The 15,788-nt window shown below is 48.8% G+C and overlaps 1 protein-coding gene across 3 annotated transcripts in view; it reads right to left on the reverse strand.

The window, feature by feature from the left end:
* The window catches only part of PTPRG (protein tyrosine phosphatase receptor type G), a 755,472-nt gene that overhangs the window by 80,115 nt on the left and 659,569 nt on the right, over positions 1-15,788 (reverse strand). For 2 of the 3 annotated variants that reach the window (XM_065933359.1, XM_065933357.1), the window contains exon 13: positions 8,838-8,970. In XM_065933359.1, coding sequence (XP_065789431.1) covers positions 8,838-8,970 — 133 coding nt within the window. The remainder of the gene's footprint in view (positions 1-8,837; positions 8,971-15,788) is intronic. The other variant, XM_065933358.1, reaches the window with a different exon arrangement.

Genomic DNA, 15,788 nt, shown 5'->3' on the forward strand with positions numbered 1-15,788 from the left:
AGACACAACCGAGTCATTAGAAAATAATCCTCTGAGGCAAGCCACGTTTCAGCATTAGGAAATGCACTTTCTTCTCCCCACTGGCTCCAGACACTGTCAGGCTTTGAAGAGCTGGATTGCAGCAATTATTCCTAATGATTACATTAAGACCTTCTTGAACTATGGCTACAGGTACATGTTTTGGACAGAGGTGAGTGACATGAGCATTTATCAGATTATAAAAGAAAAAAATGATGCTTGGAATACAGGTGGCCCTGAGGGAGGTTTGCTTCCAAAATGATAAAGGTGATCACACAAAGCCACCAAAAATTATGACTTGGAAACTTGGCTTTTTCCAGACTTGAGAAAAGCTGCATGCAAATCTATCTTTGATCCTCATTGCCTCCCTCACATGAGACGCAGAAGAGCAGCTCAGATTGACCCAGTACCTTTGTACATGCCCCAGATTCCCTTATAAAGAATCTGAGGCTGCCCATGAAAGTGGACTTCATTTTGCAACGAGGAAGGGCAGTCCCAGTGTTTTTCCCCAAGGAGTACCAAACACAAGAACACATGCCGCTCTATCAGCTCACACAGTTTCCTCCACTCTGAACACCTGTCCTTCTTCTCAGTTCTATGAACATCAGAGCCAAACATCTCCTCCAAGAAGCCTTCCCTGACTCCCTTCTGCCCAGCTCTGGCGATGGTCAAGTACCTCCCAGAGCAGAGTTTCCCTTCATCACCACTGACCTTGGGAATGCACATACGAGGGCAGGGCGGAGATGGGCAGACCCGCGAGCAGGGGACCATGGTCAGGTCTGTGCAGCCCACTAGTGTCATGAGAGAGTGTGAGAACAGCGACCTCACACCTCAGTGTTGCTCATGAGAATCCAGGCAGTGGGAGTTTCAACAAAATCTCCCCATTTTCAAAGTAATCCTCATTTCTAAAAAGAAGAGGTCAGCTACACAAAAGCAGTAAAACAGGCCACCAGTTTGTAACCTCTACTTGAGACAACCTTTTTCTACCTGTTCATCTATTCTGTTAACCTATGCACTTTTTAAAAATATAACTTTATTTATTTATTTTTGGCTGTGCTGGGTCTTTGATGCTACGTGGGCTTTTTCTTTAGTTGCAGCAAGCTGGAGCTATGTTCTGACTGTGGCATGCAGGCTTCTTATTGCAATGGCTCCTCTTGCTTCAGAGCAAGGGCCCTAGGGCATGTGGGCCTCAGTAGCTGCAAGACATGGGGTTGGGGTTCCCACCTCCAACCCACTCAATAGTTGGGGTTCCTGGACTCTAGAGCACAGGCTCAATAACTGTGGCGGATGGGCTTGGCTGCTCCAAGACATGTGGGATCTTCGACTAGGGATCAAACCTGTGTCTTCTGTATTGGCAGGTGGATTCCTTACCACAGAGCCACCAGGAAGACTGCCTACACACTCCTTGAGACAGCCCCTCTGTCTTCTCGCCATATCTCCAGTGCCTGACACGAACTAGATGCTTAAGAAATGTCTTCAAATAAACGAAGGAAGGAAGGAATACATGAGCCACCTGTAAAGGGTCTTTTCAGTCAATAAAACAAAACAAAGGCCTAGGTTTGAGTACAGCTGACCCTGGAACATGGGGATAAGGGTGCCAGCATTTTGCACAGTCAAAAATCTGCATACAATGTACTTGGCCCTCTGTATCCACAGTTCCTTGACATTTGTGATTCCATGGATTCAACCCAACAGCAGACTGCATAGTCCTGCAGTGTTGACTACTAGAAAAAACTCAAAGTATAAGTCGATCCTTGCAGTTCAAACCTGCGTTGTTCAAAGGTCAACTGTAGGGACTTCCCTCGTGGTCCAATGGTTAAGACTCCATCCACACTTCCCCTGCAGGGAGCATGGGTTCAATCCCTGGTCAGGGAACTAAGAATTCACATGCTGCATGGCACAGCCAAAAAAAAAACAAGGTCAATTGCACTTCTCAAAGGTACTAGCTTGTGATCCTGGGAAAGTCCATTCCCCTTCTGGACATCGTTTCCTCCAATGCAAAGGAAGGAACAGTCCCTAACACCGTGGCTAACATCCGTGGCTGCTGTGAGGATTAAGTCACGTCACGTTAGCTTTATGCTAATTCACCACTATTGGCTGCTGTGACTTATTATTATTGTGCTTATTATTATCATTATTTAATAATAATATTATTATTATTGTGACTTATTATTATCATTATTTAATAATAATATTATTATTATTGTGACTTACTATTATCATGCTTCCTCCTTGCTAGCTCATTCATAGTCATGCACAGGAGGAATCACTGCTACTGCACCAGCTCCTTTGTGACCTTCCTGGGATGGGGGTGGGAGACAAATGTCTAAATCAAATCCAGTGATTGGAGAGCAGGCTTGGAAGAACCCGCCGCTAGAGCAGACGGGCAGAGAGCCTGCACCCGGCTCACAGTGCTGAGTGTCGCTGCTGCTACTGTGGACCCCAGGAGGGACCCGAGCTCTGCTGGGCACACGTGGTCAACCGTTCCTCCAGCAAGAAGTATGTCGGCACATGCCCACACTTGACCTCATGTGCATCTGTCTGTTTGCCGGAGCCTCTGTCATGCCAACTCAAACCCCGCACACATTTGCAGTGTATGTTCCTTCCTATTTATTACACTGTCTACCCCAGACATCTAGCAGAGAGAATAATTGCCGTGTCAACAAAACACACTTGCTTTCACGAACAGCATTCTAAATGAGGAGGCATTGACAGAGGGCAAAATTTCTGGGAGTCTAAAGATGAGAGTAAAAAGAGAGACCTTTTTCCACCTGTCTATGAAGCTAAACTGGTATGGACTGATGTACCATGGAATTTACAGATGGCTCAGTCGTGTGCTCAAGAGGGATGCGGCTTTCTCAGACCAGAAAGTGAAATCCTTCTACTACCAAACTTCAACCAACGGGGGTTACTTTTTACAGTTCCCACTTAAGATTTTCCAGGTTGCTCTTCTGGAGTCTCTGTACTTAGCTCAGCTCACTCTGAACCTGAGAAGTAAAGCTGTTTTACACTTCTGAAAAGTTCTCTCCCAAGCTACAATTATGGTCAATGAGATGCTCAATTTGTCATCAAGGTAAGATAGCACTGATGAGCTGGGACGAAGAATAGGACAGGTAGGAGGTGTTACTCAGCATCAAAATCTATCCTGCTTCTTAAACACCTGAAAATAGAGCTGGTCCTCAAGTTTTCTCCTTTGCGACTTTGGCAAGTCCAAACCATAAGGTCTTTTCAACAAGCAAATGAGCTATAAAAACAGACTGTGGAAGGAAGTGAATGCCTTCAGACAAGCTATCCCTCATCGAGGTCAAATAATGCAATGATTCACACAGTGCAACGAAGTCACCCTCTGCTGTGCGCTCAGTCATTCAGTCGTGTCTGACTCTGTGACCCCATGGACTGGAGCCCTCCAGGCGCCTCTGTCTGTGGGGTTCTCCAGGCAAGAATACGGAAGTGGGTTGCCATTTCCTACTCCAGGGGATCTTCCAGACTAGGGACTGAACCTGTATCTCTTGCATCTCCTGCACTGGCAGGCAGATTCTTTACCCCTGTGCCACCCGAAGTCACATTGGCTGCGTTCAAATCCAGTAGCCACTAGAGATGAATGCTCTCACTTGTGATTTTACCAAACTTTAGTTTTCTGATCTGCAAAATGGATGTAATAATTCCCTAGGATTTGAATGTTTAATTACGTGGCAATGAAATCCCTGTAGCACATGTGTGATATGCTGAATACTCAGTAAAAGACTCTTGGCTGTTTAGACCTTAAGATATATGAAGCCATTTCAGGGGTAAGACCTTCTTTGCTCATCAGAGAGAGAAGAGCTACCTTCAAAGCAATTTTCTTCAAGGTTACAGGAAAAAAAAAATATCTTTCCAATCCTGAAAATTCTAAGTGGACGCTAATGTCTTACTTACACAGTGTTAACCTATTCCAAGACAATAAACAAACAAGGTGCGTGCCCTAGCATATGGACTGGACGTCCTATATACAGCTCTTTCCCCAGCATCAGCCTTAAGAGATGCAAATCGCAAAGAAACCTTCTCCAAAATTTCCTCTTGTTTCTGAGTGGCAGCAGCTGGGCTGCTCCCAATCTTTTCAGGAATGCCAGCACATTAGTGCCATATAAACAGCTTGTCTTGGTGAGACTGGGGCTGGGGCTCTCAGAATGTACTTTGTGACTGTAGTCATTCAAAAGGTGCATTTTGTTACTGTCTGGAGGAACAGGGCCAAAATGGCACACTTTAGAAAGTACGGAATTGATTTCTCCTCCCTCATTTCAACAGCAACGAGTACAGCTCTGCACTGTCGCATGCTGACATGGGCTGCACTGTTTAAAAGGCACACACAGGGCACCCCTTGTAAAAGGAGGCAAGATCTTCCCGGAGTTAATCCTGATTAGCCGCCCCACCACTCTGTCCCTTGTCCCAAAAGGCTCTGCATGTTGATTTCTAGCTTCGCAGCAACTTTTGCACTGTTAGGGATTTGACTACATCTCTTCAAGGCGGACCCTGGCAAGGAGAATTTGAGAGGGAACTACTAGTAACATCTCAGCCAATCATGTTTCAAAACAAATTTCTCCCACAAACCCCTGTTGATAGCTGTGAAAATACTGCTCAGATAGTCCCCAGTGGACCTCTGTACACCTTCCAGTGGAACAAAAATATCTGAGGGCTCCACCTATACTTTTTGCAGGTTGAATCACTAAGTTGAGGTCCGACCCTTTGAGACCCCATGCCCACCAGGCTCCCCTGTCCACGGGATTTCCCAGGCAAGAATACTAGAGTGGGGAGCCATTTCCTTCTCCAGGGGATCTTCCCAACCCCAGGGATGGAACTGCCGTCTCCCATGTCTCCTGCATTGCACGTGGGTTCTCTGCCGCTGAGCCACCTGGGCTTCGCATCCTGTATTTTTCAGTTTTGGCCAAATGTAACAAAACTAGTATTTGGCCTCCAAAGGTGTCCTTTTCAAGAAACCCAATAATACCCAACCCAATAATGCCAACTTCTGGTGGTGCTCCAAGAATACCAGCGAACTCTCCCACTTCCCCCATGTTCTTGGGGCTGTGCGACCATGTCTGGCCAATGGGAGTGAAGGGTTACACTTCTGGGCCATGCAGTCCAGCCTCAGTGAACACGCAGAAACCACAGCAATAGCTGCGAAGACTCAGTCCTCGTTTACGGAAACTGCCACCATGGCGAGTTAGCGTCAGGCCTGCCACCTGAGGAAACACTCCAGGAGGTCCTCATCTGCCTCTGTGTTCTACTTATGTCAAGTCTGCTCGCCAGTCATCTGCTCTCACGGTGCCTCAAAGGCAGGAGAGGAGCCCTGTTGTTTCAGCCTCAAAACCGCATCGCTAGAGGGGAACACCCATCCCTTCAGCATGATGCATTTTCTCTGTGTATTCTCCCAACACATCTCTCTTTCACGTTAATAATAAAGAAAAAAAAATATTTGAAAAAGAAAAAAAAGATCCTTGTTCCCTCTAGGCTGTTCTCATGATTGGCCAGCTCATCTGTCCTGATGCTAATTCAACTTCATTTTGCTTGTCCTGAAAGAAGTTTCTCCTTTGCACTCATTCCTGTGTACTGGCATGTGAGGAGTCTGGTAAAAACTCACAGGCAGGGCTTCCCTGGTGGCTCAGTGGTAAAGAATCCGCCTGTCAACGCAGGACAATGGGTCTGATTCCTGATCTGGGAAGACCCCACGTGCTGCGGAGCAACCACGCCCGTGCGCCACAACGATTGAGCCTGTGCTCTAGGGCCTGGGAACCACAGCTACTGGGTCCATGCGCTGCAGCTACTGAAGCCTGTGCGCCCTAGAGCTTGTGCTCCACAGTCGGAGAAACCACAGCAAGGAGAAGCCTCCAAACTGCAGCCAGAAAGGAACCCCAGTCGCTGCAACAAAAGAAGTGCCCGCATAGCAACAAAGACCCAGCACAGCCAAAAGTAAACAAATAAAATTGTTTAAAAAAAAGAAAATCATGCATTCAAAAAGAACCCCCCCTCCAAAACAACAGCAACAACAAAACACCTCAACTCATAGGCAGTAGCTACTGAAGGAGGTTTAAACCTCTTGTTACTTTAAAGCAAGCTTTGAATATACACATGTGACATCTACTGGCTCAGATGAGAAACAATCTTCCTGCAATGCAGGAGACCTGGGTTTGATCCCTGGGTCAGGAAGATCCCCTGAAGAAGGGAATGGCAACCTACTTCAGTATTCTTGCCTGGAGAATCCCATGGATAGACGACACTGGCAGGCTACAGTCCATGGGGTCGCAAAGAGTTGGACGTGACTGAGCAACTAATAGTAACTAACTAACGTGTAAATAACATGTACAAAACATTATAAACATTTTAACCATGAAATAATATATTATTCAATATGTATGTGCAATTCAGACTCACTGAGTTTTTCAAAAATATACACAGTATGAATTTCTCATGGGGAAATACATCTTGAAGCGAAGAGTCTTAAAAGCTCTCTTTGCGACATTGCACAGCCCCTTCTGGTAAGCAGCTTGCCATCAACACGTCTGTCTGGTCAGCCTGGTATCCACATCTGCTTGGCCAAACAGCCACGGTCCTCAGTGGCCAGCATGATCCTTATCAGGTAGGCAGAGAACCAAGGTGGGCCAAGCAGAAAAACACTGAGGTTTGTGCTAGAACTACTGGGAACAGCAACTTTTTCACACTGGAGCTGCTAGGGTTACCAAGCCTGGGGCAGCGGTGGGTCCTCTCTGCTTCTTCCCCGGGGAGAATCTGCAACTAAAACCACACAGCACTAAGCAGAGAAAAGGGGAGGGTGTGCAGACCTTTCGTTAGCTCTAGGCGCTCAGTTTAACCCCAGGCAGATCATGTTAGGCAGCCTCCGATGTACCAATCAGCAGGCTCCAGACAATATCTGTTTGTAAACCATCATGTCCCGGAGAAAGGGTGACAGGGACGTGAGTCTAGTGTTCCTAGGCTCACCCTGAAACACAATGTCAGCTATCACCTAGCTGGTCTATAGCGTGAACAGCATCACGGTTAGCCTTAGACGCCAGGGGAAGGCCTCAGATGAACCCTTCCTTATTGTCTTGACCTTTCTTGAGAACAAACTCAGGGACACCATCTGTTCACAGATTCTGTTGATCCCACCTTCAGGATATATCTACAGTCCATCAGTTCCCAACCTGCATGGCTGCCCTCATCCGAGCCACTGTCACTCCCTCTTGGACAAGTCCATAGTCTCCTGGCTGGTCTCTCAGCCTCTGCTCCTTTTCCGGGGTCTTTGCAACACAGCCAAGGAATCCTGAATCACAACACTTCTCTACCAAACAGTCCTTCTGTCATGGTAAAAGGCAATGTGTTCCAGCGATCTGGAGTGTTCACAAAGCTGTACATGACCCAACTCCCCTTTATCCTGCTTCTTCCTGATACCCTTTCCTACACTCTCTTCCCACACTCATCTGCTCCAGCCACAGCTCTTGGCTCTTCCTGGAACATAGCAGGCACATTCCTGCCTCAGGGCCTTTACACATGCTGTTTCCTCTGCTTGGAACCTGCCCCAGATGGAGCCCATTTGACTCCTTTGGACAAATACCCCTTACCAGGGATAAGGCCTTCTTTAACCACTCTGAGGGCTTCCCAGGTGGCTCAGTGGTAAAGAACCTGCCTGCCAAGAGCAGACGAAGGTTTGATCCCTGGGTTGGGAAGATCTCCTGGAGAAGGAAATGGCAACCCACTCCAGTATTCTTGCCTGGGAAATCCCATGGACAGAGGAGCCTGGAGGGTTCCAGTCATGGGGTTGCAAAGAGTCGGAGATGACCTAGCAACCAAGCAACCACCACCACCACCACTCTGACCATTCACCCTAAAGCCTCAGCATCCCCCTCCACCTTCCAGACTGACTTTTCTCATTGCACACTTAACATCATCTTGTTTGCTTTACTTATTCCCTGTCTCCTCTACTAAAATGTGAGCTCCATGAGAGAAGAATGTCTGGCACACAACAGGGGCTCAAAATTCATTGAATGAATGGACAGAAGCAAGGGGAACATGACCCCTGTTCATTACTGATGAAGCTTGTTAAAGGGCAGAAGCTTCCTACATCAGTCTGAGAGGTGAATCCTGCCAGGGCAGCGAAGTGGGCCAGCCTATCTCACTCAGTTAAACTGGCTGACAGTGTGGAGCTGAAAAAACACACAACTTTTAAATGGAAGCTTCAAATAGGCTTCCCTCGGGAAGCAGTGAGAACCAGTTCAAGGATGATGCTAGCATAAGGATGACTTACCATCAGCCATCTTTATGTGTATTACACATCTTTATGTGTACTAAATGCCACAGAATATGATAAATGTTCTATCACTGAATTTTCAATAAAAGGCTATGAAAAAATTTTTCAGGTCAAGAGGCGCTATTATCTGGTTATGACAGAGTAGAGCACGGTCTCAGAGAAACTGGGAAAGCTCAAAAACTTATTAACTCATTTTGCGGGTTCAGAAACTAAAGCTCAAAGTGGGAAATGGGATTTGTAGCCAGCAAGTAGCAGGGCTGGTATCTGAACTCGCATCTCCCTGATTTTTGAGCAAAAGCCTCTTTGGCACTAAATTCTAGGAGCTCATCATGGGTGCCTTAATCTCAACAGCGGCTCTGTATCGCCAGCTTCTTGCAGATAAAGCGGGTCTCCCATGTGGTAACACAAGAAGCACTGCAGCCGCCTTACCTTTCTGAGCGATGAGGCCATGGGCGTCCCCTCCCCTTGGTTAAGCCCCCCTAACTGGGCACGTGCTGACGGTGGAACCCGAGCCCCACGCCAGGGCGGCCTGGCGACTCACCTCCAGTAAACAAGCACAGCAATGAGAAGGATGAGGCACACGAAGGTCAAGGCTGATACCACAATCAGAGGGATGATCCACTCCATCCTCCCCGGGGAAGGCCGGCTTATCATCCCAGAGGTGTTCTTCTCTGCTGCAAAGAGAAACCGTGCCAGTTAGAGGGCAGAGGCGAGCTGAGCACGGGAGCCAGGGGAGCCTGAGTGTGCTGGAGACCTCTGCTCCACTTTTGGGTGGTTCCTGGAACGGGGCTGCTGGTGATGAAGGGCAAGCCACTGTCCTCGCCGTTTCCTGGGGAGTCCCAAGCCAGGCGGGGTGCAGGCTGCACCCCGCAGTCGCCAGTGGGATGGGTTTGAAGATAAGAGGTCCAGATGTTTGTGAAAAGACTTGAGCCGATGCCAGAGACCCAGCCTCGCTCTGAGAACGCGACTGACCCTGAGTGGCCTCTGGATATACTGAAGAAATGTGCTCGGGTCTGAACGAAGCACGGAACCCGCTTCTGGAAAATGGACACGGGAGCCGGGCAGGTTTGCCAGGGCAGGAGGGAGGGAAGGAAAGATGGATTTTACTGAGATAACCGTCTGTGACTGATCGGGTGTGCATTTCTTTGCTCAGCATCCGTTACCCCCTCCTCTAGTCCTGCTGTGGGAAACCACCCTCCCTAACAGTCCTTGTGGGACAACTGTCCAAGAGTGGATCCCCCAGTCTCCCGGCCAAGGGGAAGGAGCAGGACTCAAGTTGGAGCAATGGGGCTTTCAACCTAGAATCTCAACCAGCCTCTCAAAGTCTGAACAATAGCACACCCAAGCAAAAGCACCCAGATTCCTCCGCCCATCAGCTCCCACCACCCAGATCCCCAGAGGCCCCGTTTTTCCCTCAAATCTGGTTCAAAAGCTTTTTCTTTGATCCCATTTCCCACCTGCCCCCTCACCCCATCCTTCTAAAGGCTCTCAGACAGGCAGCCCCATCTCTCTCTGCTCCCAGCACCCATCAGCCCCTCAACAGTAGCCAGTCTGGGGGTTAAGAGGGGAAGCGTGCGGACCAGTTGAAGATTCTCTCGGGTCGGCTAGCACCTCTTACCCAGCAGCTCCTCCTCCTCTCTCTCAGGTCCCAAGGATCTTCACAAGTTCCCAGCAGACTCAGGTGAGAACCTAATCTATGAACAGTGGGGTCGATGCCTGGAAATCTCCAGGTGGTCCGCAGGAAGCTCAGAGGGCGGCGTGGGGTTGGGAGGAGCCCAGGAGCACAGAGACGGTCAGGAGAAGCATGTGGTGAGAAAGCAAAGGTTCCCTGTGATCGCAGGGAGAAGCCCACAGACACCTCCACTGCTGGCTGCAGGGCTCAGCGAGGATTCCTCCTGCTCTGCAAAAATGAGGCCAGCATTCAGCCAGCCCCAAGCACCCCTGTGCTAGATGGACTACGTGAAGGGCTAATCAGGCTGAATTTCCAGGAGCAAGGGGGTGGGCTGAGCAGGAAAGAGATAATTGGCCCCAGGAGCAGATGATTAAAGAGGCAAGACCTGGAGTGAGGAAGAAATGGGTTACAGCCTTTTTTCCTGGGTTTCCTCAAATGTAATTGACCTTGATCCCCTCCTTTGTTTCATGCACAGGTGGGACCAGATGTATGCCCAGCTCACAGGTGACAAGACAGAGGCAGGCGCACTCTGATGAAAATCCTCAGCAGAGCAATCGGAGGTTTATAAAGAACCTTCCTAACTGTGCTAGCCCATTTCTCGCGATACCATGCCCCAGAGGTTTCCATCAGGCATCTATCTGACAAGTCTCGACTGCATGCCCGGCATGGTGAGACGGGTTGTGGAGGCAGGAAAACATCAGACGGGAACAACTCTGTGTCTGTGGGGTGGGAATTTAAAGGGAGAGGAGCAGACGCAAGAACAAGCAATTGGAATAAATGAAAGTGATGCCAGGGGCAGCACATGGGGTCCAGGGGAACAGTGGTCTCAGCCCAGGGATTCTGGTGGGGCTTCTTGATGTTCAGATGGCAGTTGAAGGATGAAGGTGAGTTAGCCAGGTCAAGGGCAAGCACGGATGTGTTCTGGAGATAGAAAGCTGAAGTAGAGGGGGTATGAGAATGAAGAGGGGGGATCCAAAATGGAGAGTTGGAGGCCCCATCAGCCAGGGTTTGTAGGCTGGATGAAGGGAACTGGTTTTAGGCCAGAGGACATGTCCTGCAAGATTGTAAGCTGAGGCGGACAAGCGTCAGATGTACAATCTCTCTCTATGTATCATGCTTTCATTGCGAACCTCTGGTCACCGGCCACAGAATCAGAGTTGCAAATAAGAATTTTGCAGGACTCCAGCAGGGGGCAGCCTGGCCAGGTAATCATGTGGCCGGTGGTGGGGAACCTTAGCGGGGATGGTGCCGTTCATGGAAAATATGGCAGGAGGGCTGACGTAAACGCCTTACGACCAGGGAACTCACTTTCCACCACGAGAAGCCCTGGTATATACCCAGTGTCTTATTTCTCTTCTCTCCTTCTCACAGAAGAGGCTTCTTGTCTGGGCTACTGCATGGTTAGGCAGGGGTGGGGAGGAGGCAGAAGACAAAGTCCCTGTCCTGCTCATCCTCAAATCACTGAAAATGACCCTTGCCCAAAACTCCCTCCAATTTCACAAAGGAGCTGTTTCTAACATTTCATCATGCCTGTGTGAGCACTTTTCCTTTTTTTTTTTTGAGAGGTTTAGGGAGTAAACATATCTGAAGTCCCTCGCAAGAGAGCCCCTTGAATGGTGGCATTTGTGGAGGAGAACTCAGACCAGCAGCAGCTGGCAGTGAGAGAGAAAAAGCTAAGGATTATTTTGACAGCAGTTTGTTCTCCACCTGGACTAACGACGGGCAGCGGGATCTGCCGAGGTTGTCTACATAAACGCCAGGCAAAAATAGGAGTGCCGCTGGATTTCCACTTGGACACAACAAAGCTGACTGCATGTTAACACTCAGAGTCCTGCTTCGTCTTCACGGTACCAGGAGCCTGGAGCTTCACTCCATGACCACAGAGTCAAGTGCATCTCTCCTGAGGAACCCCGCACTGCCCCTGGGGACAGCAAGGTCCTCCATGAGTGAGCCTCCCCCCCCCCCCCATCCACCCCATCATCTCCTGCTACCCCACCTCCGCTGCAATGGGTTCCAGCCACATCCACCCATCCAGTGACCAGCTGGGCCATGATCCCTCCTCTCGACCTCTGACCCTGCTGAGCTCACCCCCGGGAACACTGCTCCATCCTGTCCCCAGAAGCTCCTGCTGATCCCTCCGTCCTGGCTCAGGTGTAGGGATCAGCTCCTCTGTGAAGCCTCCCCAAACCCTTGGTCTGTGCTCTCTGGAAGGCACAGTTAAGATAACAGGCTTGAACCCTTGCTCTGCCACTTTCTACATGACCTCTAAACGATAACTTGCATCACTCGGGGCCTGGAGTTCTTCATCTATAAAAGGGGGAGACAAGAACCTATTTCCCTGATGTGGTGGGAAAACTCAAGACACAAGCAGAATGCTTAGACGTGTGCCCGGCACTGAGCAAATACTAAGTAAATCCTCTAATCCTCGCCATGGTGGTTGTCATCATGCACTTTTCTTATGGCACATGTAATTCTAAGCGCTCTCCTATTACTTACTCTAAGGGCCCCCAGAGCAGGCCTGATGGTCTCCGTACAGAACAGTAATAAAGCTCTGTCTCTTCCTAGTCACGCAACACCTGGGGAGTTACTTAAGCTGTTTGGGCATCAGTTTTGTCATCTGTAAATGGAAATAATGATACTTCCCACTACAGTTGGGTGGGAGGGGGTGTGATGATTACATGAGTTAATTCGATAAAACCCTTAGCGAGCTGCCTGGCACCCATAAGCACCTACTTAACCATATCAACTGTGACAACCATCATCACCACCACCGTCCTCTCCCCCTTCAGCACCCTAGCATAGCACCAGGCAGATGAGAGCACTGGTCAGGTGTCTGCAGAATCTGAATCCCCCTATAAAATACGAGGGCACGCGTGGCAATCACACAGAACCGCAGGTGGATTCTGGGGGTGTCGGCAGTGGAGGCGGCCTGTGAGGTGACCTCCAGTGAAGAGCCAGAACCTCAAAGTCTGTCCTAGGACTAGACTGCACCCTGCTTCTTGCCGTGCTTCAGGAAGAAACCCTGTTGTGTGACTCGGGGTATGGCCCAGCAGGCCCTCCAAGGAGAAGGTGCCATCACACAGTCAACTACTAGAAATTAACTAGGAACACAGAACCTGCCAGCTGAGCTGGGTCTACACTCTTCCCCCCAAACCCTCGGTCTCCCAGCAATCTTCCCCTCGCCAAGGCCCCAAACGCTAGAACATACTACTGACTTTTCAGAGAAACCAAGATCCTGCCCTCCAGATCACAAATTCTGACTACAAATCCGGCCTCAGGCCTTTTCCACTCTGTGACTTTGGGTAAGTGACTGTCTGTCTCTGAGCCTCTGGTCACTCCTCTATCAAAGGGAAACAGAGGACAATGCTCACCTCTCGAGGGACTTAGGGGAATTAAATAAGATAACCTACGCAAAGCAGACTATGCGAGATGCAAAAGGAAATCATGGGGCCTCTTTTTCAAAAATTACTGAAGAGTTTCAAACGGTGACAGCAGAACATACATGTAAACACAGGGCCTTCTGAGCACAGGGCTGTGTGACCACATGGGCTGCATCCTCAGAAAGCCGGCCCTGAGCAGTCAAGCATTCAGCCCAGTACCTGCGTCCAGAGAACATTTGTTCTTTTCTTCCTTTCAACCAGGCGACATTGCTGACTGTGATAAAATGAGATGCTCCAAACTGTTAGGAGTAGAAAATACCCTGATGCTGGGAAAGATCAAAGGCGGGAGGAGAAGGGGATGACAGAAGATGAGATGGTTGGATGGCATCACCAACTCAATGGACATGAATTTGAGCCACCTCTGGGAGACAGTGAAGGACAGGGAGGTCTGGCATGCTGTAGTCTATGAAGTTGCAGAGTCAGACATGACTGAGCGATGGAACAACAGTTAGGAGCAGCTCACTCGTACTCAGAGCTTCACTTACAACCCAGTTACCTCCTGAATGGTACAGCAGAGCTGGGGTGTCCAGCTCCAGGAGAGTCTGCCTCTCTTTGTGATGCCCAAACTCTGACACCAGGACGTGCCAGGACCGCTGGGTTAACACAGCACCTTCTTGCCTCCGTCTCTGGTCTGTCCAGTTGGTCCAGTTTTACCAGCAGAACCAGCCCAGCCATTCCTGCCTGCCATGGGCAGTGTGAACTGGCAGCCCACAGATGTGTGTGTTGGCACCCTTCCCCTGGGAATTATTAAATTGTGAGGTAGGTGCCAAGATTTCACAAACAAGAGAGTTCAGCAAAAAATCAGAATCAAAAATAAATTAAAAAAAAAAAACTACCCCAAATCTTCTCCCATATCACAGATCTAAATTCCCAGATGGCAAACATCAGCTGGAAGCAAGGAGCATACTCTCTAAGGCAAGCTATGGCTCACTGGTTTGCCACAGTCCTCACTGCTCCCTAATGCAGCAGAAGACCTGCTTTCTTTACCCCTGACTCCAGCGGCCAGCGCCCTCTGGCCAGTCGAATTTCAATCTGCAACATGGCACTCTGACCCAAGGAAGCAGCAGGAAGACACACGCACGCGCATACACCTGGGGCTTTTACAAAAGCCTTATCATCAAAAGCAAAAGTCACGGTTTAATCCAACTCCTGACCAGGATTCTGAAGACACGAACTTGGCTCACGAGAGAGGCTGTACCAGGCAGTTTTCCCAACCCAGCTTTTATCCTGAAAATGATTTGAGTTTTCAACCAATGAGAAGTGAGTCAGATTGCTGCTCCATCTTTACAGCGTGGGCCATTCCTCTTTGTGAACCTAGAACCTTTTCATACTCTTTCCAGGCTGCATCTTGCTGTTCTGTCTAAGAGGATAAAAATGGGAAGAGGATATCAATTTATGCCCCCTTCTCCTCCCATGGATGTGATGAGGGGCTGCTAGGAGGGTCAGAAGATGTCAGGCCAGGCAGGCCTGGGACTCAGAGAATGATCCAGTTTCAGAAACATCTTCCAGTGGAAATGTAGAGCAAAATGCTAATATATAATCTTCTTTGAGCATTTGTGTGTAGAGCAGGGGGAGGGTGAATGACCTCCCCACAGATCATCTTCCTCTTTTATTTAAGCATCCACAAGAATCTGAGTAAACTGCCTCCATTCTGCTTTCTCAAAAAAAAAAAAAAAGAAAAGAAAAACAGTTTTCAGTGGCATATGTCATCACTGAATTAATGCTGTTTGCCTTTTACTGGCTTGGCTCTCATCCCAGTAGAAGCAAATAAAAACGGAGTACAATGTACTATAAATGCTACAGGCAGGGAAATATCAGATGGACCCGTAGGAGATGCTTCCCACCCTGCAGGAAGGGCTCAACTTCTGCTTCGGGACAAGAACCTCTACGTGGTCAAGACTGAAAGGGGCTTAGATCCTGACAGGCTGCTCTCAGGGGCTGGGGAAAGGTGGATTCAGTCACATTTCAAGGGAGATTCAGAGCAGGACAATGTGCACACTCAAAATCTGTAGCTGGGTTTAAGTCACGAAAAACTAGATGGTGTTTGGATAATGCCACTCCTTCAAAACCAGCTGCAGCTATAAATTAAGGTGCTACTTAAAAAAAAAAATAGTGGTAAAACACACATAAAAGTTAGCATCTTTACCATCTCCAGGAGTACAGTTCAGTAGGGTTAAGCATATCACAGTGTTGATCAACTGATTTCAAAGAAATCTGTTTTTCATCTGCAAAACTGCAACTCTGTACTGATGAAACAACAATTCCCATCAGCCCCAGCCCCTGGCAACCACCATTCAACTTTCTGTATGACCTGAGTACTCTACTGTAGGTAACTCATGTAAGTGGACTCGTGTGTGTGTGTGTTGTGACTGGCCCAAGG

The sequence above is a fragment of the Muntiacus reevesi genome, chromosome 4 (assembly GCF_963930625.1).
Source record: "Muntiacus reevesi chromosome 4, mMunRee1.1, whole genome shotgun sequence".
In the NCBI taxonomy this organism is placed as follows: Eukaryota; Metazoa; Chordata; class Mammalia; order Artiodactyla; family Cervidae; genus Muntiacus; species Muntiacus reevesi.